At 53.2% G+C, this 22,344-nt stretch overlaps 1 protein-coding gene across 2 annotated transcripts; it reads left to right on the top strand.

Annotated features, from left to right (window-relative positions):
• Positions 1-588: 588 nt before the first annotated feature.
• Positions 589-21,719, top strand: CASP9 (caspase 9). 2 transcript variants are annotated; one of them, XM_044237220.1, is made up of 9 exons: positions 589-759; positions 3,976-4,369; positions 6,882-6,916; positions 7,815-7,991; positions 8,432-8,521; positions 9,827-9,974; positions 15,630-15,809; positions 16,451-16,560; positions 21,356-21,719. In XM_044237220.1, the coding sequence occupies exons 1-9, from the start codon at positions 628-630 to the stop codon at positions 21,362-21,364; spliced, it is 1,275 nt and encodes a 424-aa protein (XP_044093155.1). In that variant the 5' UTR covers positions 589-627; the 3' UTR covers positions 21,365-21,719. The 2 variants fall into 2 exon arrangements, with proteins under 2 accessions (XP_044093155.1, XP_044093154.1); XM_044237219.1 differs by lacking the exon at positions 21,356-21,719 and adding an exon at positions 18,136-19,181.
• Positions 21,720-22,344: the final 625 nt, after the last annotated feature.

Here is a 22,344-nt window from a genome sequence, read left to right as displayed (position 1 = left end):
ACACACTGCGAGTTCAGAGAGTAGATTTCTGTCAGTTTTGGATTTTTTTTTTTTTTTCTTTGTAGGCGGTACTAGGGTGGGAGGGAGGGCAGAGGGGGAATTTAAGACCTTGGCTGGATGAGACAGGCGAGTTTGGAACAGTAAACGACGACATCTGGGTACGGGCCTGGGGCAGGAAAATTAGTTTTATCACCGGTGGGGAGGGGGCTAGAGGACACCGTACCCGCGAGGGGCTTGAATGGGGCGGGACAGACCGTGGCTCCAGGTATGGGTGTCCCACTTACCAGCAGTGCGACCGCCTCCCGAGTTTTTGTAAAAGCCTTCTGGCTGGGGGCGGGCAGCGCGGACTACAGAAGGGCCCGGGGGGGGCGGGGCAGAGAAGCAGGGTACGCCCTCGGGGCGGGGCGGTGAGACGGGGGTGTGTCCTGTGGGCGGGGCGCGGAGGCTGGGGCGGAGGTGGTGCGGTGGCGGGGCCTGGGGGCGGGACCCACGGGGCCCAGGGGGAATGCGGGGGCGAGGCTCAACGCGGGGGCCGGTCCCAAGGCGGGTCCTGGGCGGTGGGCGGGGCGCAGCGGCCGAGGCCCGGAAGCGGACCGAGGACGCTCGGGTTCCCGCTGTCTGGCTGCGATGGACGAGGCGGACCGGCAGATCCTGCGGCGGTGCCGGGTGCAGCTGGTCAACGAGCTGCAGGTGGCCCCGCTCTGGGACGTTCTGCTGACCCGCCAGCTCTTCACGCCCGCCATGATCGAGGACATTCAGGTGCGCCCAGTTTCCCGCTCCGCGCGCAGACTTCACGTCCCAGCTGGGGTCAGGGGGGCCACGCGGAGAGGGTTGCTGAAGCCTCAGGATGACTTTAAGGCCGAGCTCCCGCTCTTTCCTTCCTATCTGTGCCCCCAGTACCCATCCCCTTTGGGGAATCATCCTGTGGGAACCCCCTTTTATTTCGCGGCGTTGAGCCCACTGGTTCGTCCAGCGGAACCGTGCCATCCCAAACGCCTTTTCCAGGGTTGGAGAGAGTGATTCCCCGCCCCGCCCCGCCCCGCCCCGCCAGCAGGCCCTATTGGCTGCAGCAGCACTGTGTTTATGCCCGGGAAGGAGGCCTGTGTTGTTCCTTTTAGCGTGGAGGTTCAGGGCACTCATCTAGAGGGGATGGGTCACACTCCCTGGGACTGTGTCCCTGGCTAAGCCACTGATCGTCTTTGAACATTAATTTCCTGGACTCTGAACTGGGTTACAACGGTAGTAGCGTGCGAACCAAATGAGCTAATGGATGTGGAACTCTAAGGGCAGGTGCAGAGCCAAGGCCTACCTGCCTGTGCCCTGCCCACTTTGGCTATGCTCTCCTGTGCTAAGTTTATGTTTCCTAAGGGGTTTTGAAGGTGAGGGGCCTGATGCAGGGAATGGAGAAAATAAATATGCGAGGTTCTCTTTAAAAGCAGGGGTCGTCCAGGAGGTATTTCCTACCAGGAGGTGTGAGTGGCTTTCCGGAGGCCCCTGCCCTGGGGGCTGCTTGCAGACCGAGTGTCTGTTTCCTCCATCATCCAGGAGCTTGACCTGACCTAGTGAGGAAGTCTTTAATAGGATAAGGTCATATGAAAAATTATCAGTGAATAATAATAAATTTAAAGAAGTCTTATGGGCATCTGCTCTGTGGCCTGTACTAAAAAGTGGAAATGGTTGAAGGCCATCTCTGTGCCTTCAGATACAAATGCAAATGCCCAGAGAGCCCCAATGGGTGGACATTGCGGTGGGCAGCCCCCCCAGCTCCGGCTCAGTATGGTCATTCCAGAATGCTGGCCCTGTGTTGCCAGGTTTTTTTTTTTTTTTTTTAAGATTTTATTTATTTATTTGACAGACAGATCACAAGTAGGCAGAGAGGCAGGCAGAGAGAGAGAGGAGGAAGCAGGCTCCCCGCTGAGCAGAGAGCCTGATGTGGGACTCGATCCCAGGACCCTGGGATCATGACCTGAGCTGAAGGCAGAGGCTTTAACCCACTGAGCCATCCAGGCGCCCCTGTTGCTAGGTTTTTAAAGAGAAGCTGAAGATCCCGATTTTGATGTTAAATTCCCTGATTTTAAATGTTAGCGACAAATTCAGCTTTTATTTTATTTATTTTTTTTTACTTATTTTTAAAAGATTTTATTTATTTGACAGAGAGAGAAATCACAAGTAGGCAGAGAAGCAGGCAGAGAGAGAGGGAAGCAGACTCCCTGCTGAGCAGAGAGCCTGATGCAGGCCTCGATCCCAGGACACTGAGATCATGACCTGAGCCGAAGGCAGTGGCTTAACCCACTGAGCCACCTAGGCGCCCTAAATTCAGATTTTTAAAAGAGCATCACATGAATGACAAGGCCACCATTTTGCCACACCTGGTTTGGCTGAGCCACATGGATCTAGGTCCTCATCCTGGCTTTGTTACGTATTAGCAAGTTGCAGTGCCTTTCTGGGACTCAAGTTTCCCTCATCCTTAAAGTGGGGATAATTGTAATTTTACCCCTTAAGGTTGTTGAGGGGGACTAGATGAAATGATGCATTTAACGCAGCATCTCTCTTACTGTGAGTGTTCTGTAAATGTTGAGAGAAAGGCCCGTAGCTATCTGTTTTGTTAGTGAGGATTATCTTTTCAGTGACATTATCGGTCTGTGCTGTTCAGTATAGTAGCCGTTAGCCACTATGTGGCTATTTAAGTGTAAGTCTGAAGTAATTAATACTAAATAGAATAGAAAATTCTGTTCCTCAGTTGTTGGACCCCAGTGCTCAGGAGCCATGTTGGTTAATGCCGGCCATCTTGGTCAGCACAGGTGAAGAATATTTCCATCATCATAGAAAGTTCCCTTGGACAGTGCTGCTGTAGGACATTGGAGCCCAGGGTGGGTCTCATTCCTGTGGATCCTGAGGAACTTGGCCAGAGCTGGGTCTCAAAGGACAATGAGCAGACAAGCTTGTTCCTTCTTTTCCGTGTCAGTGACTAGCCCCTGCATCCTGACACCCATTAACCTCAACCCTTCCTGCACCTTACGATCCACCTGGTGAGTGCCCACATCCTGTGCTTTCTCCTTCTTGATTTTTCTGGTCTGTCCACTCACTTCCCCATTCCTGCGGCACCATCTTTGCCACTACCTGACCTGGCTGTGGCTCACTCCCTTCTGTTGTCCACCCTGCCCCTGGGGTAATTTTTCTAAAAGGCAGATCTGACTCTGTCACTTTCTTTCTCTCTCTCTCTCTCTCTTAAAAACAACAACAACAACAACAACATTTTATTTATTTATTTCTTTGACAGAGAGAGTGAGATCACAAGTAGGCAGAGAGGCAGGCCCAGAGAGAGGGGAAAGCAGATTCCCTACGAGCAGAGAACCCAATGCGGGGCTCGGTCCCAGGACCCTGAGATCATGACCTGAGCCGAAGGTAGAGGCTCAACCTACTGAGCCACCAGAGGCTCCTCACAGCTTTCTTGGTGTGCGCACACAAAGGCCTCACCCCACACCACTGTCTCCCATTCCAGCTTACATTTCTCATTTCTCTGAATTCTCTCTTCCTAATGTTTTCTGGGGTCTCAGCAAAGCTTTACATCCCCTGCTGGAGGCCTCCCTGGCTTCCCAAGTCTGAGTTGGATTCCCCTGGACCCTCCTAGGCTCATGTGCTTTCCTACCTGACACTTCTCTCTTTGCTGTGTCACCATTGATTCATGTGTTTGCAACCCCCGCTAGATGACTGCTTCTTGAGGATTGGTACTGTCCACTGCTGTATTTTCAGCACTTAGCACAGTGTTGGGCTCATCAGAGATGCCTCCAAAATACTGAATGAATAGATAAGCAAAGGCTGGCATGTGGCACACACTCAGTGTAACTGCATGCAGAAGTTTTGTGCATGTGCCCGATTGTTTAGACTTATGCTAGATGGGAAATGGGGAGGGGACAAAGTGAGAGTCACAGGACATTGTGTGGATAATAGTGCCATGTCTTTCTTTCCAAACAGCATGCAGGCTCAGGGTCTCGGAGCGATCAGGCCAGGCAGCTCGTCATAGATCTAGAGACCCGAGGGAGCCAGGCCCTTCCTTTGTTCATCTCCTGCTTAGAGGACACAGACCAGAACAAACTGGCTTCAGTCCTGAGAGCGCGTTGGCAAGCGGAAAAGCAGAATCCAGAGGTCATCAGACCCCAGGACCCCATGCCTGTCGTGGTTAGAGTATTGGGCCTCACACCAGAGGATCTCAGAGGGAAGCAAGGTCCATCAAAGGCGACTCCTGGAAAACTCGCTCCAGTGGTGCTAGGGCCTGAGCAGCTCTGGCCAGCCAAGCTCAGTCCAGAGGTTCTCAGACCAGAGATGCCCAGGCCAGTGGACAGTGGCTCTGGACGATTCAGTGATGTATGTGAGTACCAAGAGAGTGGTTGGTGGGTAGTTGGACCTATGAGGTTAGCGACCTTGGATATCCAGATCTCTCCCCAGGTGTGGGAAGTTCTCAGCCATTATTTTTCTAAATAAGCTTGCTGCCTCTTTCTCCCTCTCTTCCTTCTTCTGGGACCCCAATACTGCAGAGATGTTTCTTTTAAAGATAACCCATAGTTCATGTAGGCTTTCTTCATCTTCTTTGTTCTTTTCTCTTTGTTCTCTGCTGACAATTTCAAAAGACTTGTCTTCTACTTTGCAGATTCTTTCTTCTGCAGGATCGAGTCTGATATTGATGCTCTGTTGCAATTTTAGTTTGATTCATGGCATCCTTCAGCTCTAGAATTTCTGTTTGGTTCTTTTTTATGATTTCTATCTCTTTTGTTCATGTGTTATTTTCCTGATGATGTTAAATTATCTTTGTGTGTACTCTTGTAGCTTACTGAGCTTCCTCGAGACTGTGATTTTGAATTCTTTGTCAGGCACATTGCAGGTTTCTATTCTCAGGGGTCAGTTTCTGGAAAATTATTGTACTCCTTTGGTGGTGTCCTATTTCCTTGATTTCTCATGTTTCTTGAAGTCATGTGTTGGCTTTGCATTTGAAGGAGGAATCATTTGAGGGAGTCCTTGCTGACTGGCTTCTTCAGTACATCCAATCTTGGATTATTCTGTACCAGCGGTGTTTTGGAACATCTCTGCTTGATTTCTGGACTTCCACAAAGGCAGTCTTACTTGTGGGTGATGGTCAAAATTGGTGTTCATTGTTGGGGAAGATAGTAGGAAACTCTTATTTGTGCCATTTTGATGATGTCCCTTTCTTACTTTATGGATCGATACTACTAATTTGGGGAATGAAAGAATTCTTCAGTTGTGGATACTAGTTATATTGTCAGGGTGCTGCAGTATTTTGGAAATGAGTGATAGATCCAGATTTAAGGCTGTGAACTATAGGATTCTTCAGGCAGGTAAAACCACTTCCAGTTTAAAAAATGGGACGTGAATGCTTTTCTGGCATGGCTTTAAAACTCTTGAGAGAATAGTTCCCAGCGAGGGGTCCCAGCCCTCTGTGAGCAATGAATGGCACAACTGTGGGATCACGAGAATAGGCTCCAGTACCTCTCACCTTGCACAGCAACTCAGAGATAGCCACCAAGTTCTCTTTGTTTAAGAAGAAAAATATGGGGCACCTGGGTGACTCAGTGGGTTAAAGCCTCTGCCTTCAGCTCAGGTCATGATCCCAGGATCCTGGGATCGAGCCCCGCATCAGGCTTTCTGGTCAGCGGGGATCCTGCTTCCTCCTCTCTCTGCCTGCCTCTCTGCCTACTTGTGATCTCTGTCTGTCAAATAAATAAATAAAATCTTAGAAAAAAAAAGAAGAAGAAGAAGAAAAACCCTACTACCTTACAGGCTGGTGGTCAGTGCTCTTCTTGCTAGTCAAAATGAAAACTCATTTGACACTGAAGGAAAAATCATCACCTTTACTCATATATTCATTCTGCAAATACTTGCTGAGGACTTTCTGGGTGCTGGGCTCCATAGGTTCTACAGAAGGAAGTGTCCACTCTCCTAGAGCTTTCCTTATGCCTTTCTGTTTTAGAATCTCATGTGAATGGAATCACGTCACGTGTACTCTTCTGGCTCCTTTCCTTGGCATAACAACACAGCGTTGTACGTGTCTGTACCTTGTTCCTTTTAGGCTGTGGAGCATTCCCATGTATGGCTTTTTTCCTAAATTATTTATCCATCAACTTGTTGAGGAACATTTGGATTGTTTCTAGTTCTGGGCATTAAGACTATAGGGCTTAAGGGGCGCCTGGGTGGCTCAGTTGGTTAAACATCTGCCTTCAGCTCAGGTCATGATCCCAGAGTCCTGGGATCAAATCTTGCATTGGGCTCTCTCCTCAGTGGGGAGCCTGCGTCTCCCTCTCCCTCTGCTTGCCTATCTGCCTACTTGTGATCCCTCTCTCTCTCTCTGTCAAATAAATAACATCTTAAAAAAAAAAAGTAATGCTTCAGTGGGGTTGCCTGGGTGGCTCCGTCGGTTAAGCATCTTACTTCAGCTTCGATCATGATCTTGGGGTTCTGGGATCGAGCCCTGCGTTGGGCTCTGCACTCGGCGGGGAGTCTGCTCCTCCCTTTCCTTCTCCCACTGTTCCTCCTCCCCACTGTGCACATGTGCCCTCTGTCTCTCCAGTAAATAAATAGAATCTTTAAGGAAAAAAAGGAATGAGGCTTCGGTGATCATCCACAGCCCAGTTGTTTTCTGCTCACACATTCATTTCTCTTGTGTCTGTACCTGGGAATGGAATTGCTGGTCAGAGGGTAGGTGTGTGTTCAACCTCCCTGGAGACTTCTGAGCTGTTCTGCAAGGTGGCCGTGCCCCTGGTCTCCCACTAGCTCTGCCTGATGTTCCCCAAATTCTTGCTCTTTTATATTCAAAGACCCTTGCCCCGCCCCTGTTGGGCCAGCCATTCATGTCTTCTCTCTCTCTCCAGGTGCTCAGGAGATTTCCAAGCAAAATGCTGATTTGGTGAGTCTTCTTGTGACCTGGGGCCAGCTGCCTTGGCTTTGGGCTCTTCTGCTCTACACATCCCAGGTCCTTCCCTCTGCAGCTGTCCCGGGAGCCCAGGGAACCGAGCTCAGCTGGCGGGAGGGTCCCAGGCCCTCTACAGCTTCCCGACGCTGGCACAGCTCTTCCCGGAGCCGACTGTCCAAGCCTCCCTGCTCTTCCCTTGACTGTGAACTCGGGGGCTCAGACCTCACGTGAGGCGGCTCTCGAATCGGCTGTGCGACCGAGTCACTCTCGCTCACAGCACGCGTTGTGTGAGTCCCGCGTGCCGGTCCTGGGCTCCATGCCGCGATCCTGGGGGTGGACCCCTTGTGTTTCTAGTCCTTGTGCTAGACCGTCAGCCTAGCAGAGGCCACGTACACAAAGAAATAACCTCGGTCTAAATGGTGTTAAGGACCGTGACAAAAAGGATGGGCTGCTGTGAGGGAGGATTCCTGGGGACCCGGGGAGCCTGGCTGGGAAGTGGTGTCCGTCCTGAGGGTGGGCTGGGCCCCGAGTCTGTCTGCTGCAGGAGCCACCCACACAGTTCTCGGGGGCTCCCCTGGATGGACAGTCTGTCCGATCCTTTTAGGGAGAATGCCTCTGGGTGTTGGATTTCTAAGCTGAGTGCTGCTGTGGGAACTGTCTTCTCTCCCTGGTTTGCTCTCGTGTGCCCTCCCGCACATGCTCATGCCCACCTGGGTTGCAGTCTGTGTGCTTTTGCCCCAGTGTGCTTTTGTAGATGCGGCTGCCCTGTCAGAGGGCGGGCAGACCCCTCTTCCATCCCCTCTCTCCAGAATACATGAAAACCAGGGGCTCGCCTTCTCTCCTGAGGGGGGCAGCGAGTGCCCTGCTGATACTGGTCCCTGTGCTTGGGCAGGCCTACGCCCTGAACGCTGACCCCTGCGGCCACTGCCTGATCATCAACAACGTGAACTTCTGCCCGGAGTCGAGGCTCACGGCCCGCACCGGCTCCAACATCGACTGTGAGAAGCTGCGTCAACGCTTCCACTTGCTGCATTTCATGGTGGAGGTGAAGTGCGACCTGACAGCCAAGGTAGGGTCGAGGTCCACGGGGAGACGGGGGGCGGGGTGGGGCAGGGTCCCGAGACCCACCCGATGAAGCCCAGCGACTCCCCGAGATGAGCCCTGAAGACTGGAGCCCCAGCAGGGGCAGCGTGGCTCCGGGGGGTCCCAGGTCGGGTCGCAGCCTCTGGGCGACCTTGTTGAAGACGGGTCCTCCCCTGTGTCTCCTGGACTTTAGCTTCCTCGTCCAGACAGCAGGAAGGGGATCCCTTCCCCGGGTCACTGTGAGGAGTGAATGAGCCGTGCCCGAGCCCAGCACCTTATCGCCAGGAACGGTGGCTCCTGTGACTGTCAGGGCGGTCCTTACGGCAGTGTTGGCCACGGGATCAGGGGAAGTGCTCTGCCCAGGTGGGCCCGGCGTGGGGACCCGATCCGTCCGTGCTCTGCCTTATCTGCCACCTTCTCTCGTAGCAAATGGTCCAGGCTTTGGTGGAGCTGGCGCGGCGGGACCACAGCGCCCTGGACTGCTGCGTGGTGGTCGTCCTCTCCCACGGCTGTCAGGTAGAGGTGCTGGCTCCTTGGGCAGCGGCCCCCGAGTTGCTGAGCTGAGAGGCCATGACAGAGCCCCGGTCTTTCCTGGGTCCCGGCTTTGTGGGAAGAGCTACGGGGCCCTGTCTTTCCCCCGTTGGCTTCCTGGGAGCCATCTGGTCCTCTGAGGAGTTGAAATCTCGCCTGGGAGGGCGCTGTGCTCCTGGGAGAAGCCATCTAGGAGGGAGAGGGAAGGAGGTTCTGCTCACCAGAGCTCCCACCCTGGATTTCGTTCAGAGCCGGGCATAGCACACAGGAGCTCCCAGCTCCTCCCTCCGTCCTGCTCGCTGTGGTCCCAGGTCCTTTGCTGGGTGTCAGGATGCTGGGATCCACTCTGGGCTTGGCCATTAACGTGCTGGGTCATTGTGGCCCAGCCCCCTCTGTGCCTGGGCCTCAGGTCCCTCACTCATCTTTTTTTTTTTTTTTTAAGAGCCTGATGCGGGGCTCGATCCCAGGACCCTGGGATCATGACCTGGGCCAAAGGCAGAGGCTTAACCCACTGAGCCACCCAGGCGCCCCTGTCACTCATCTTTTCATGTGAGGGTTGGACAGATCAGAAAGGAGGCCTGTAGTCCCGCAGGGGGTTGCATCGTGTTTTCAAAATTGGGAACTTCGTCATAGAAATCGGGGTTTTCCAGCCTCTCTTGGAAAACCACAGTGGTCTGGCCTTACTAGGCCACATCCTCACAGAGCGAAACTCCGGCCTGTAGCTGGGCAGGGACTGCCCCCTTTTCATTTGTGGTGTGACCCCCAGACCAACAGCATGGTCTTCACCAGGAACTCACGAGAAATTAGACTCTCAGGCCTGGCCCAGACCTCTTCATGGAGAGCCTGCACTTTGACAGGGCCCCACATGCAGAAAGTCTGAGAAGAACAGAACAGTGGTTCTCAGTGCTCAGCTGCATCAGAGGCTCCTGAAAGACCATATGCTGGTCCACACCACCAACGTTTTGAGTTTGGTCTGGGGGAGCCCAGGACTCAAGAAGCCTTATGGGTTCCCGGGTGATGCTGATGCCACTGATCTAGGGACCACAGTTTGAGGACCACCGATCTAGAAGAACCTGGCTGTATTCCCCAGTTAGGCGGTTTTAGGCACATGAGTCTGAGACCTCTGGAAGGTAGATTGGCTGGACCCACCCAGAACCAACCTCCGTCTGAGTCAGGCTTGTGCCCCTGGCTGGGACCTTCTAAACGCTTGGCCCCACAAAGCCACTGGAGAGTGTGTTGGATTCTTACCCCGGCTTTTTGGTTTTGTAACCAGGATTCTTGGTCTCCTAGGCCAGCCACCGCCAGTTCCCAGGGGCTGTTTATGGCACGGACGGATGTCCTGTGGCCATCGAGAGAATTGTGAACATCTTCAATGGAGCCGGCTGCCCCAGCTTGGGAGGGAAGCCCAAGCTCTTCTTCATCCAAGCCTGCGGTGGGGGTAAGCAGGTCCTCAGTCTCCCCGACGATGACTCCAGTGGGAGGAGCCGCCCCCGCCTCCTTCCTCCAGCCCCTCCCGATGCCCAAGGGCTCTGACCGGGCAGTCAGAGGGTCCTAGACATGGCCCCTTTGGTCAGAGGGTCCCAGACATGGCCCCTTTGCCCGAACAGCAGCACCTGCCTTTGTCTCAACGAGGCCTCAGCTTTGTCTGGCCTGTGGAGGTTAGAGCCTCTGAGCTCCTTCAGCTCTAGTAGCTTCAACTCCAGAGATTTGGCAGTGACAAAGCAGGGGAGAGAAAAAAAACCTTTTTCATTTTCCTTATCATTCCTTCAACCTGCCTCAACTAGACGCTCTTTCTACTGTCCCAAAGAAAGGGAGGCCAGAGCCAAATTACTAGAATTCCCAAGGGCCCAGGTATTAGAAATTTCAGTAATATTGTGTGTGTGTGTGTGTGTGTGTGTATGTGTGTGTGTGTATATACACATATATATGTGTATATACACATATATATATAAACATATATATATATACATAAACATATATACACATATATATGAACATATGTGTGTATATATATATATATATTTTTTTTTTTTTAAAAGAAAGAGAGCACATGAGCAGGGGGTGGGAAGGGGTGGAGGGAGAGAGAGACAAGGAAACTCCCCGCTGAGTGGGGAGCTGGACGTGGGGCTCGATCCCAGGGCCCTGAGATCACAACCTGAGCCGAAACCTAGAGATGGACGCTTGCTTAGCTCGCTGAGCCCCCGGGCGCCCCAGCAGCATATTCTTCTGAATGTGTTCATCTGTCCCATATTGTTCCATGTTGGTGGGGTCAGGTGAGGGGGCGTGGGTTGTCTAGGAGAGTAGGCTCTGGTCACATGACATCTGATAAGTGTTTATTGAGTAAAAATTACTGGGAGCTGTGATACCCGGCTGTGCGTTAGGTGCTAGGGATACAGGGTAGACAGTGTCTCTGCCCCCTGGACTTTATAATCTACTGGAATTGCATCACGTCACGGTCGTGACCCATGCTTGTAACTTGACCATGAGTGACTGGGAATGCCAGGTTCCTTCTTAGTGGTTCCTTGCTTCCTACACAATCATGGGCTGGTTCATCTCTAGAAGCCTTGGCAAGTGGGGATAAGAACAGAACCTCCTAGCATCGCTATGAAATATCTTGCATATTACAGCACTTAACACGGTGCCTGGTTCATTCTTGTAGCTGCAGACCTGGACTCTCCCCGTCCCCCTGGCCCCAGAGGACCCCGTGTCGCCTAGGAGCCCCTGCCCCCTGACCCTAGCACAGTTACCTCAGAGTTATGGTAAGAGGAAGGTGGAAAGGCTGCTGCTCTTGGGGTTGTAGAAATCTGCTCCCACTCATCGTTTTTATTATGGTCCCCAAGGTAGTCAGCCGATGTTCTTGCTCTGAAGCAAATGATTCTTCCTTCTTTTTTTTAAAGAATTTTTTTCAAAAGATTTTATTTATTTATTTGACAGACAGAGATCATATGTAGGTAGAGAGGCAGGCAGAGAGAGAAGAAGGGAAGCAGGCTCCCTGCGGAGCTGAGAGCCCAATGTAGGGCTTGATCCCAGGACTCTGGGATCAGGGCCTGAGCTGGAGGCAGAGGCTTTAACCCACTGAGCCACCCAGGTGCCCTAAGAATTTTTTTAAAAAACATTTTATTTATTTAACACACAGAGATCACCAGTAGGCAGAGAGGCAGGCAGAGAGAGGGGGAAGCAGGCTCCCTGCTGAGCAGAGAGCCCGATGCGGGGCTCGATCCCAGGACCCCGGGATCAGGACCCGAGCTGAAGGCAGAGGCTTTAACCCACTGAGCCACCCAGGTGCCCCTGGTTCTTCCTTCTTGTGCGGAGAGAGGGAAAGGTGAGGTGGGCAAGGGAACCATGGTCAAGGCTGAGCTGGGACACAGCTTGCTGGGAAGGTCACAGGTAGCTGGTCTTCGGCTCGTTGCCTCCTCGTCCCTCTCAGCAGCAGGGTCACCTCTGGACTCTTTAGCTGGCCCATGAGGTCTGCAGCCTCTGTTCTGCCCTCACAGCGCTTTGTCCTTGTACTGAGCTGGCCTCGCCCCCCAGTCAGCTCTCCTTGGGGCAGGACCAGGCCTGTCTGCCCCTCAGCTGGGTCCCCCCAGCCTGGCATAAAGCCCACAGCATGGTTGCATCTTCTGTGGATCCTGATTTTTTGATTTCGAAATAGCAAATTTTTTTTTTTAAATATCGATTCCCTTCACTAAAAACAACGCCCCCCCCCCAAAAAAAAAAAAAAAACAAAAGAAAACCCAACTCCGTGGAAACAGCAAGGTTTCAGAGCTGGAATGTGTGATTGTGAGGCTGCCTTTGGAACTGTGGTCCCCGCTCTGCCCCACGGCCCCAGGCGGCCGTGGACCTTGTGTGCAATGCGGTGGCCACATGGGAGCGGTAGGGAGACCAAGAACAGAGATGCTGACCTGCCCACAATTTGGGTCCGTCGCCCTCCGAGTATCCTCTTGTTTACAGGCATTTGAACATCTGCCCTGGATTTTGGTGAATCTTGGGTTGCTTTTGCAAAATTCACTGTTGTTACAATTTCAAAGAGTTTTTAAATCCTTTGACAAGTCCCGTGTCCCTTCCATCAGAGGTAGGGCACGCCCCAAGGCAGGGACACACGTCTCGAAGTTGGTGGCGCTGGTGTGGCCTTTCGTGAGGGGGTAGTGTGATACAGCGTGACCCGACCTCATGCACTTGGCCAGAGCCAAGCGGCGTCTGCCTGGCCGAGCTGTTCGTTTTGGTGCCGCCCCTCTTCAGACTTCCAGGGCTCATGTTGAGAAGGCAGAAGGGAGCAGTGTGCTGTGGGTTGTGGATTTTCCGTGCGGGGGGTTCAGCTCCTCCTCCCGCTGTGTTTATTCCTTTTTATTTTTATTTTTTTTTTGAGATTTTATTTATTTATTTGACAGAGATCACAAGCAGGCAGAGAGGCAGGCGAGGGAGAGGGAGAAGCAGGCTCCCCACTGAGCAGAGAGTCCGATGTGGGGCTCGATCCCAGGACCCTGAGACCATGACCTGAGCCGAAGGCAGAGGCTTTAACCCACTGAGCCAGCCAGGTGCCCCTGTGTATTTATTCTTAGGGGGAAGTGAGGGAAGTGAGTTTGCCTTAACTCTGACTCCTCCTCTGTCTCTCTCTTGTATTCCCCATTCAGATTCCACTGTGTCTTCTCCGCTTTCCCCAGGTGGTCCCTCTGCTCCCCTCTGTCTCCTTTGGCCATTCCCACAGCTTCCCCCGCCGCAATGTCCCTGACCCCTGCCACCCACATCTCAGGTCCCAGCCCCAGTTCCACTTCACGACGTTCCCAGACACCCAGGGCACATTCCAGGATCTCAGCCAAGGAAACAACCAGAAGCAGGGACCTGAGGAAGCTGGGGAACAGCCCAGCTCTCACAGGTCTCAGAAGCCCTGGCTTTGCAGACTTGGGGGTCTCCATGGAAGAGGCAACATGTGTAGAGCAGAATCCTGGCCCCTGAAGGTCGGTTGTGAGAACAAAGACAAATTACCAGGTTTCTGAGTCAGATGTATGGGGCAAGAGGTCAGTAGATGTTGGGGCTGTAACACGGGGTTGCCAGAACCATCTTTGTCCCATCTCTGCCCCCTGCAGATGGGACCCCAGCTTCCCTGGGTGAACTGGGACTTCCTTCCCTCATTGCTGTTTCCCATCACAGATCCAGCCACACAAACCCACCTGATGTCCTGCCCAGGGTCTGCCTGTCCCACTGCTTCCCCAACCAGGACTGTTCCCTCTCCCATCAGAGCCTGGGTCACAGTCCCCTGCCCCAGAAACCATTCCCTAAGGGACCCTCTGGGCCACTCTGCCCTCTGTCTGCTTTTTTAGCTGCTTTCTCTCTGGCAGAGCCCACTGTGCCCTGCGGGGATTCCCTGGAGCTCATCCCGGGAGACCTCCTGCCTGTCACCACCCCAATGGCTCTGCTCTGGATTTGTATGTGGCCGGAGTCCTGCCCTCACCGTTCTGGTTTCCAGGTCTGCCACAGCTTTGGGGGGGGGAATGCAGATTTTGAAACCGAGAAGACAGAAAACGTGAGTGCAGCAGTCATCCAGGATCTCGTGAGCCTGACACAGCGGTCTTGTTTCTGCCTCTTGCCCATGGATGGTGGCCCATGGGCACAGTCTGCTTCTTCTCATCCTGCGTTAGCCCATGAGCATTTCTGTGCATCGTCACGGTCCTCATCACTGCTAGTTCAGATGGCTCTGTAACATGCCGTGATCTGCAGTCGCTAATCCATTCCCCTAATGCCGGCCGTTGAGGGGATATCCAATTTTGGGCTCCCGTGACCACAAATGTCTTTGCATAGAGGGTCTTGACATCACTTCGAATCTTTCCTGGGGAAAGTACAGGGTCACAGTGTGGAAACAGTTCCCCAGATCCCATGACCTATGGTTTGCTGCCTTTTCTGATTCCCCGCAAGGATCTGAGATAATTCACAAGCACAAGTATTACAGTAGAACAAAATAACGAGGGTCGAAGAGGAGACTCAAAGACTGGAGAAGATAAGACCCATTCAGCAGACGCGTGATGGACAGTGGACAGGAGATGAGAGATGCCTGGAAGGAAATACACCAATTGTTAACAGAGCCCCCCACCCCCGGCCCTGAGAACAAGACCGAATAGTGCCACTTGTTTTTTAATGACATAAAGCCGATCATTTTAACCATTTCAGAGTATACAGTACAGTGAGTAAACAGTTCTTGAGCACCCATCCCCCTGACCTAATTCTAGAACTTTCTTATCGCCCTGAGTAGAAGCTACATACCCATCCGCACTCAGCTCCCACGCCCGCCTCCTCTCAGCCGCTGGCAGTGACTTGCCTGCTTGCTTTGCTGTGGGTTTGCCCGTTCTGGGCCTTTCCCATACACGGAACCAGCTGGCCTTTGGCATCTGCTTCTTGTGCTGGGCCAGTTTCCAGTGCCCATCCATGGTGCACCAGCGGCCAGCACTTCGTTCTTTTCCAAGCCAGAATGAAATTCCCCTGGATGTGTGCAGCCCGTTCTGTTTGTCTATTCGCCTGGTGTGGACACAGCTTTTCTCCATTGTTCGCCTGTTGCGAATAATGCGGTTGCTGTGCAAGGTTTTGTTGGAACACCGTTTTCAGTTCTCTTGGGTGTAACTCCTATAACTTGTTTTTACAGCTTTTTAAAAAAAATATCTGCGCCCTGCCCTCCCCACTCCCCGCCCCTGCATTTTACCTAATGAATGTGTACCACGTTTGTCATAGTAAAAAGTAAAGGTTCGGGGGCACCCGGATGGCCCAGTTGGTTAAGCATCTGACTCTTGATTTTGGCTCAGGTCGTGATCTCAGGGTCGAGAGATGAAGCCCTGCATCAGGCTCCACGCTCAGTGGGGTGTCTGCTCGAGATTCTCTCCAGTTCCCTCAACCCCTCCCCTGCTCACCCCACCTCTTAAATTAAAAGAAAGGCAAAGCTTCGGTTTCTGTTTCTTGTTGAGGTTTGCTCAGCTCTGGAACCCTGGCTGCAGAGGGAATCCGGTGGTCTCAGGCTGGGCCTGGCCGGATGTTACCAGGAAGTGAGGAGCAGGAGCTTCGGCCTGTGGGTGTCAGTGATGAGTGGTGTGTCTGTCTTTGGTTCCTGCAGAGCAGAAAGACCATGGGTTTGAGGTGGCCTCCGCTTCCCCCGAAGACAGGACCCCAGGCAGTGACCCTGAGTCAGATGCTGTCCCGTTCCAGGAAGGCCCAGGCCCCTGTGACCAGCCGGACGCCGTGTCTAGTTTGCCCACACCCAGTGACATCTTTGTGTCCTACTCCACCTTCCCAGGTGAGTGCGTCAGGAGAGCCCCTCCTCCCAGCCAGCGGGTCCCCTGCTCTGCCCCCGAAGCAGCTGTGCTGTGAAGGAAAGACGTGGGTGCAAGTCTTGGGTCTCCCTCTTGCTGAGGGACCCTAAGCAAGTTCCTTGGCCTCTCTGAGCCTCAGCTCAGTGGACGCAGGCGAGGTGCTGAGGAGGCAGAACTTAAGGGGGCACCTGCTCTTGGATGTGTAGGCCTCACTTGCCTCTCTCTTGTCTTGGCCCTGTCTCGGTCTTCTCATCTTTAAAATAGGGATAGCAGTCGCCCTTCAAGGGGCGTCCTGGGGATTCTCGAGGTGGGTAGTGCCTCGCTGAGATGGTGACTGGCACGTAGCAGGTGTGAACACACTAGTCTCCTTCCTTTCTCAGCCCTTGGGTGAGTCACGTGACTTCTCAGAGCCTTGCTCTCCTTGCCGGGAAAGCAGGAATCACGGCCGGAGTCCCAAGGTGGCGGTGAGGGTGAGGTTAGGTCCTGACCGGGACCGCGGGCACAGATGTGGGCCGCTCCCGCGGGCCGTGTGAATGGGCCCAAGTCCAGAGGCGGCTCCAGCCTGCACATGGCGGGGGGGGGGGTAAGGGCTCCCCAGTAAAGCTCAGCCTGTCTGCTTCTGCAGGCTTTGTTTCCTGGAGGGATACCAAGAGCGGCTCCTGGTATGTGGAGACCTTGGATGGTGTTTTTGAGCAGTGGGCTCCCTCTGAAGATTTGCAGACCCTCCTGCTCAGGGTGAGTGTGGCCTCCCTCTGGGGGAGGAGAGGGAAGGCTGCTGGGAGGGGTGCGCGTCGTCCTCGGGGGCAGGCGGGAGGGTCCAGCAGGGCCCCGGGTCCACACCAGAGGGTCCTCGTGCACCTTGGCTTGCCGGGAGAGTTGGTGCTTCTGCTTCTCTGAATTGCAAGGTGTTACTGTTACGGTGACATTGGCCCGTTCAGAGGGCTGCCTTCCTGGCTCCTCTGAGGTCGCAGGCTGACGCTGGGATCCCCGCTAGCAGGGCCAGTCCTGGGGGCGGGGCAGGATGGAGCAGCGGCCAGAGCATGGCGTTCCTGGAGGTGGTCATGGGGCCTGTACCCTTCGCCCCACCATGTACTCTTTCAGGCTTGATGCTCGAGAATTATGATTTCCTCAGTATATGCCCTTCTCAGGGCAGGGGGCCCGGTGAGAGAGCAGGAAGCATGGCCGCATGGGTCCCCAGCCTCTCTCCGTGGAATCCTGCTCAGAGCAGCTGCCTCCTCCACGGGTCTCAGAGCTCATGTGGGCCTCTCCCACTTGCTCAGCTGTTTTGTGTCATGAGAAGGGTCTAGAAGGGCTGGGACCATGCCTTCCTCCTAGGGAGGCTCTGGCTCTATGCTTTGCAGAGCAGAGCTGAGGACAAAGGAAAAGCAAGTGAAGGACTTGAGGGGGCCCCGTGTGCCGTGGCTCTGGGCTGGTGACCTCAGAGGCAGTGGGGGCCGTGCGGGGTCGGCCTGGGAGTCCATCGGGGCCTGATCCCTTCTCTGAACTCATCCTTAAGCGAACCCCTCGATCTGATTGGAACTCTGAATTTTTGAAGTTTGGAATTTTGAATTTTGAGTTTTCTAAACATACAGTGGAGATATTTTTCTTTAAACACCCTCCCTCCCAACTTGAGGAGACTGCAGGTTTTTAAAATAGTTCTTAAGCTTTTATGTATGGACATGTGTATTTATTGAAGTGTCGTTGACACACGTAGCGATGTTCTGTGAGCTTCAGGCGTACAACACAGGAGCTGGCCATCTTGTACGTCACGCCGTGTATACCACGATAAGTGTAGTCGCCCTCTGTCCTCATACAAAGTTATTACAATATTATTGACATATGCTCTATGCCGTACTTTTCATGCCTGGAAGTTTCTACCTCTTAATCCCCTTCGCCTATTTTGCCCATCCCCCCACTGCCCGGCCCTGGAGCATCGTTTACAATAGCCAAGATACGGAAGCAGCCCAAGTGTCCATCCACAGATGCGTGGATAAAGAAGATGAGGTATAGATACACATCGGAATATTACTCAGCCGTAAAAAAGGATGAACGCTCTCCATTTGTGACAGCATGGATGGAGCTAGAGGGTATCAGGCCCCCAATATGAAATAAGTTAGAGAAAGACAAACACAGTATGGTTTCACTCATGTAGAGAATCTAAAAGACAAAACCAACAGACAGAAACAGACTCCTAGACACAGAGTACAAGCTGGCACTGAGACGGGGCTGGGTCAGTGGCCATTCCGCACTCCCGGCCGTCTTCCTTCCATCGAGAGCGCTCACAGACCTCCCGTGCTCATGTCTTCACAGGTCGCTAATGCTGTTTCGCAGAAAGGGATTTATAAACAGATTCCCGGTTGTTTCAATTTCCTCCGGAAAAAACTCTTTTTTAAAGTGTGATGAGGGCCAGGGCCCCTCCCCTGTTCACCTTGCTTTACTGTTCACTCCAAAACCTTCCTGCCCACGGAGGAAGTGGCCTGGGCCCACGGCAGCTGAGGCCCCGTCTGTCCTACAGCCGTGGCTGTCATTCTTTAAAGGGGTTTGTGGCCTGTCGTGGGTCTACTCTTTCCTCACTGGTGGCCGACAGGCTCTTAGCAGCTTCCACGTTGGAGACAAATGACGGGAGACAGAGGAGGAGGAGCGGAAGATGGCCAAGGACATCACAGGGTTCTTCCCAGTGGCCCTTTCTCCAGCCAGTGGCTGGGGCCTGTCATTCCACTGTCGTCACTAGAGGACGGCTTCTCAGCCTCAGTACTGTTGACATTTGGGGCCAGATAATCCTCTGTTGTGGGGCCACCCTGGGCGCCGGAGGGAGTTTAGTGGTGTCCCTGGTCTCTGCCCACAGACGCCTGTACGCCTCTCCCTGAGTCGTGACAACCAAAAATGTCTTCAGACATTGCCAGGTGTCCCCTGGTGGGACCCCTGGCTTGAGAACCACTGATTTGTGGAAATTTTGGCTACAAACAAACGAGCGTCTGTCTTAGATCAGCAAGTTTGGGGCTACTGGAGTCTGGACAGCTGGAGTCTGTGAATCCTAAATGAAGTTCTAAGTTACCAATTTTTCTTATGTTCCAGTATTCTTAAAAAAAATTTTTAGGTGAATATAGACACTTTTTTTTTTTTCGCCTATTGCCCCCCTCATTTTGTTCCAACTGTTTGTTTTTCCTTATAAAGGAGTTTTTTGCCTTTTTATTTCTATTTTTTTTTTTAAAGATTTATTTGAGTGAGAGAGAGAGAGAGGGGAAGGGCAGACGGAGAGAAAGTCCCCAACAGACTCTACCCTGAGTGCAGAGCCCAACTCCAGGCTCAGTCCTATGACCCTGAGATCACGAGCCGAAACCAGGAGTCAGATTCTCAACTGACTGTGCCACCCAGGTGCCCCAGATTTTGGCTTTTTAAAAAACGTCTCTCGGGGCGCCTGGGTGGCTCAGTGGATTAAGCTTCCACCTTCGGCTCAGGTCATGATCTCAGGGTCCTGGGATCGAGCCCCGCATCGGGCTCTCTGCTCAGCAGGGACCCTGCTCCCCAGCCCCCACACCACCTGCCTGTCTGCCTACTTGTGATCTCTCTCTCTCTGTCATATAAATAAATGAATAAAATCTTAAAAAAAAAAAGTCTCCCATCTCTTACTTTATTTGAACCCCACCCCATCTCAGGAAGGTGCCTGGGCTGGGAGCTGTGTCCTCGGGGCAGTGAGGTCACAGGTCAGGCCCCATCCCTGAGGTCTTGCCAGCTCTCCAGACCGTGGCCAGTTCGTAGCTCTCAGGGCGTGGGTGTGAGTCTTGTTTGCTGAAACTCACCAAGATAGGGATTCGTGTAGTTGCCATCTCATTATTATTTAGCTCCTTGATCCTTCCAAGTCTCACTAGTCGCTGGGACTTGTGGTGGTTCGTTATTTGCAGTCACCTGCGGGCCACGTCCAAATAGATAACCCGGTTGACCCAGCAGAGCAGAGCGAGGCTTGGCAGTTTCTGGCTTTCTCCCTCCTGAAATTCAGGTGAATCAGGTGGCCCTCTCTTGGGGATCCCTGGTGACCTTCAGGGGAACGGGATGTTACCACAGCTCTTCATGGACCTGCTGGGGGTTCTTAGCCCGAGGTGTTTGGGGCTCAGGGCCATGGGCCTATGAACACCTAAACACCAGGAGCCGATGTGTGCATGGGCAGGTGTTTCAATTTCATTTTTTTCTCAGGGGGATCGAGAGCCCCGAAAGGGTTAAGCCAGCGGTGGCATATTTGCAAGGCACTGTGCTGCGTTGCTTTCAGAGGCCGCTTAGCGGTGTCCGTGGAACCCTTCACCAGGCCAGCCCTGCCTCTCGGTGCGGCTGCTGGAGCTCCACGGCGCAGGGGCTCAGCTCTCGTGCAAGTGTGTGTGTGCGGCGGGTTCATGGCAGCCACGGGAGAGGGGGCGATAGGGGACGGATGACAACGTCACTCGTTATGGTCGTAATAAGGAATATTACTGAGCTGTCCCAAAGGATGACCTAGAGGGATGGACTGAGACGTGAAATGTGATACCGTGTTCAGTGACGGCGTGAAGAGTGAGATGCTATTTTTGGCTAGAAGATATTCCGTATGAACGTACACAGGTATATGATACAGGCATGCACGTAAAGTCCGGAAGACCATCCGCCGTGCTCTTAACAGTGATCATCTCTGGAAGGTGGGATCGGAGACGTAAAATGAGGGGGACTTTCCTGTTTTACTGGATACACTCCCGTATTCTAATATTCTGACAAAGACTGTGTGTTACCTTCTCAAATAAAAATAAACATTCAGCTGGTGGCTGCTGAGAATGCGAGTGTTGCTGTCATTCCACGAACATTTGTTGAAAGGATGAATGCCCTTGGCCACCTGTCCCCTGTCCCCAACCCTGCTCGTGCGTGGCAGGTGCTCCCGGCTGCACACGGCACGCCCCAGGCTGGGAGCACAGCAAGGTTTCAGCGGGGCCTCTGCAGCTGCTGGGGTAGCCTCACCAGAAGACAGCTGCCTGCTCGAATGTGCCAATCCTGGAGTCCATTACTGGGCACGTGTACCTGCTCCAGCTGCTGTCCCGAGAGCTGTGGGGGGCCTCTGCCCAGCCTCCCCAAGCTTGCCTTCCCCCCGTTGATCTCTGACATCTGGCCTGCTCTGTGGTGCCTCTGTCTGGCTCGGGACAGCTGATGCTGGAATAAAAAAGGACAGTTGACCCCAGCCCCCAGCCCCTTCTTTGGGTCCCCAATGCTGCCAGGATCAGCTGCTCAGTGGTGACTCACGCAGCAGCTGTGCTGGAAAGGGCCCCGGGGTTTGGCTGGGGAAGCGTCCCTAAGCTCACCTTCCTGCCAGGCGGTCTTGGGCCGGGCTCCTTTGAAATCCTGGTGGAAGCCTGCAGTCCAGGGCTTGAATTTTGCTTTGCCCCAAGGGAATCACAGGCCATCCCCACCCCCAACCCCTCAACCCCCTGAACTGAGCAAACCTAAACCACAGTGAATTAACAGCCACACCCTTCTTGATTTTACATTTTTCTCCAACAATCTTCTCTGGAATCTCCAGTGCCTGTGACCCCTTGATGGCAAAGGGCCGCCAGCAGACAGACCAATGGACAGAGAGCCTGTGTGCGGTGATGAGTCCCAGAGATGGCCACCTGCTCCTTTGATGGTGCGCTGTCCTTCCTGCGACCACGTGCTCATGGCTGTGGTTTCACACTGGATTTTAAAACAAAAGCATTAGTTTGATTCAGGTGAACAGTTCTCTGCAAAATAAACTTAAAAGGCTGAAATCACGTGCCAGCTTTCCCTCGCTTCGGGCGCTGTCACAAATAGCGCATGCAACTCCCCCGTGTTCTAGGCTTCTGTAAAATTGTGGAGGGGGTCCCAGCCTGCTTCCTCCTCTCTCTCTGCCTGACTCTCTGCCTACTTGCGATCTCTGTCTGTCAAATAAATAAATAAAATCTTAAATAAAAAATAAAGGGAGTCATTTCTAATCCTTCATGGTGTGGGGTTCTCCAATGATCAGGTTTTGGCCTTTGCAGATAAATACGTTTATAGCATTGGAGGGTAGGACCTACATGCAGAAAAAAGGCATAAATAAGATAAAATGCCCTCGGAGTCCTAAGGAAGCCACTCTTAATGCCTGAGGAGTATCCTTTGTTTTCAAGCTCTCTGGGCAACGCCACCCTCTAGGCACCTTTGACTCCCAGAGATTGCGGGGGCCCAAGGAGGGGGACCCAACTAGGGTTGCCTAGATCGGCAGCCTCCTCCAGGGGGCTCCTGCCTAGCTCTCAGGAGGAAGGAGGGGGCTTCTCAGACCCTAGGAGGGCACTGTTCTTGTGGCGCCAGGTGAGCAGGACAGGGCCCAGGAGGCTCCAGGCTTCTCTGGTTCTCACTGAGGGGAACCACTCCATGAAGCCCGAGAGTCATGTGAATACAAGACCGGGGGCTTGTGGTAGTCACTGCAGCGGAGGGAGGCCCCGAAGCTGACTGTGCCATACGCTTCCCCCTGGCCACTAATCCTCTAGCAGTAGGGTGGCCTGCCATGGTCCC

Source organism: Neovison vison, chromosome 2 (genome assembly GCF_020171115.1).
Source record: "Neovison vison isolate M4711 chromosome 2, ASM_NN_V1, whole genome shotgun sequence".
NCBI classification, from domain to species: domain Eukaryota; kingdom Metazoa; phylum Chordata; class Mammalia; order Carnivora; family Mustelidae; genus Neogale; species Neogale vison.
Note: the sequence above shows the minus strand (reverse complement) of the source record. Positions and strands in the feature narration are given on the sequence as shown.

What these genes read in the sequence shown, in the direction of transcription:
- CASP9 (XM_044237219.1), top strand. Translation starts at nt 628, where the DNA reads ATGGACGAGGCGGACCGGCAGATCCTGCGGCGGTGCCGGGTGCAGCTG. An exon ending in AGTGCGACCTGACAGCCAAG is followed by an intron (nt 7,992 to 8,431) that starts GTAGGGTCGAGG and finishes CTTCTCTCGTAG; the next exon opens with CAAATGGTCCAGGCTTTGGT. An exon ending in TGCAGACCCTCCTGCTCAGG is followed by an intron (nt 16,561 to 18,135) that starts GTGAGTGTGGCC and finishes ATGTCTTCACAG; the next exon opens with GTCGCTAATGCTGTTTCGCA.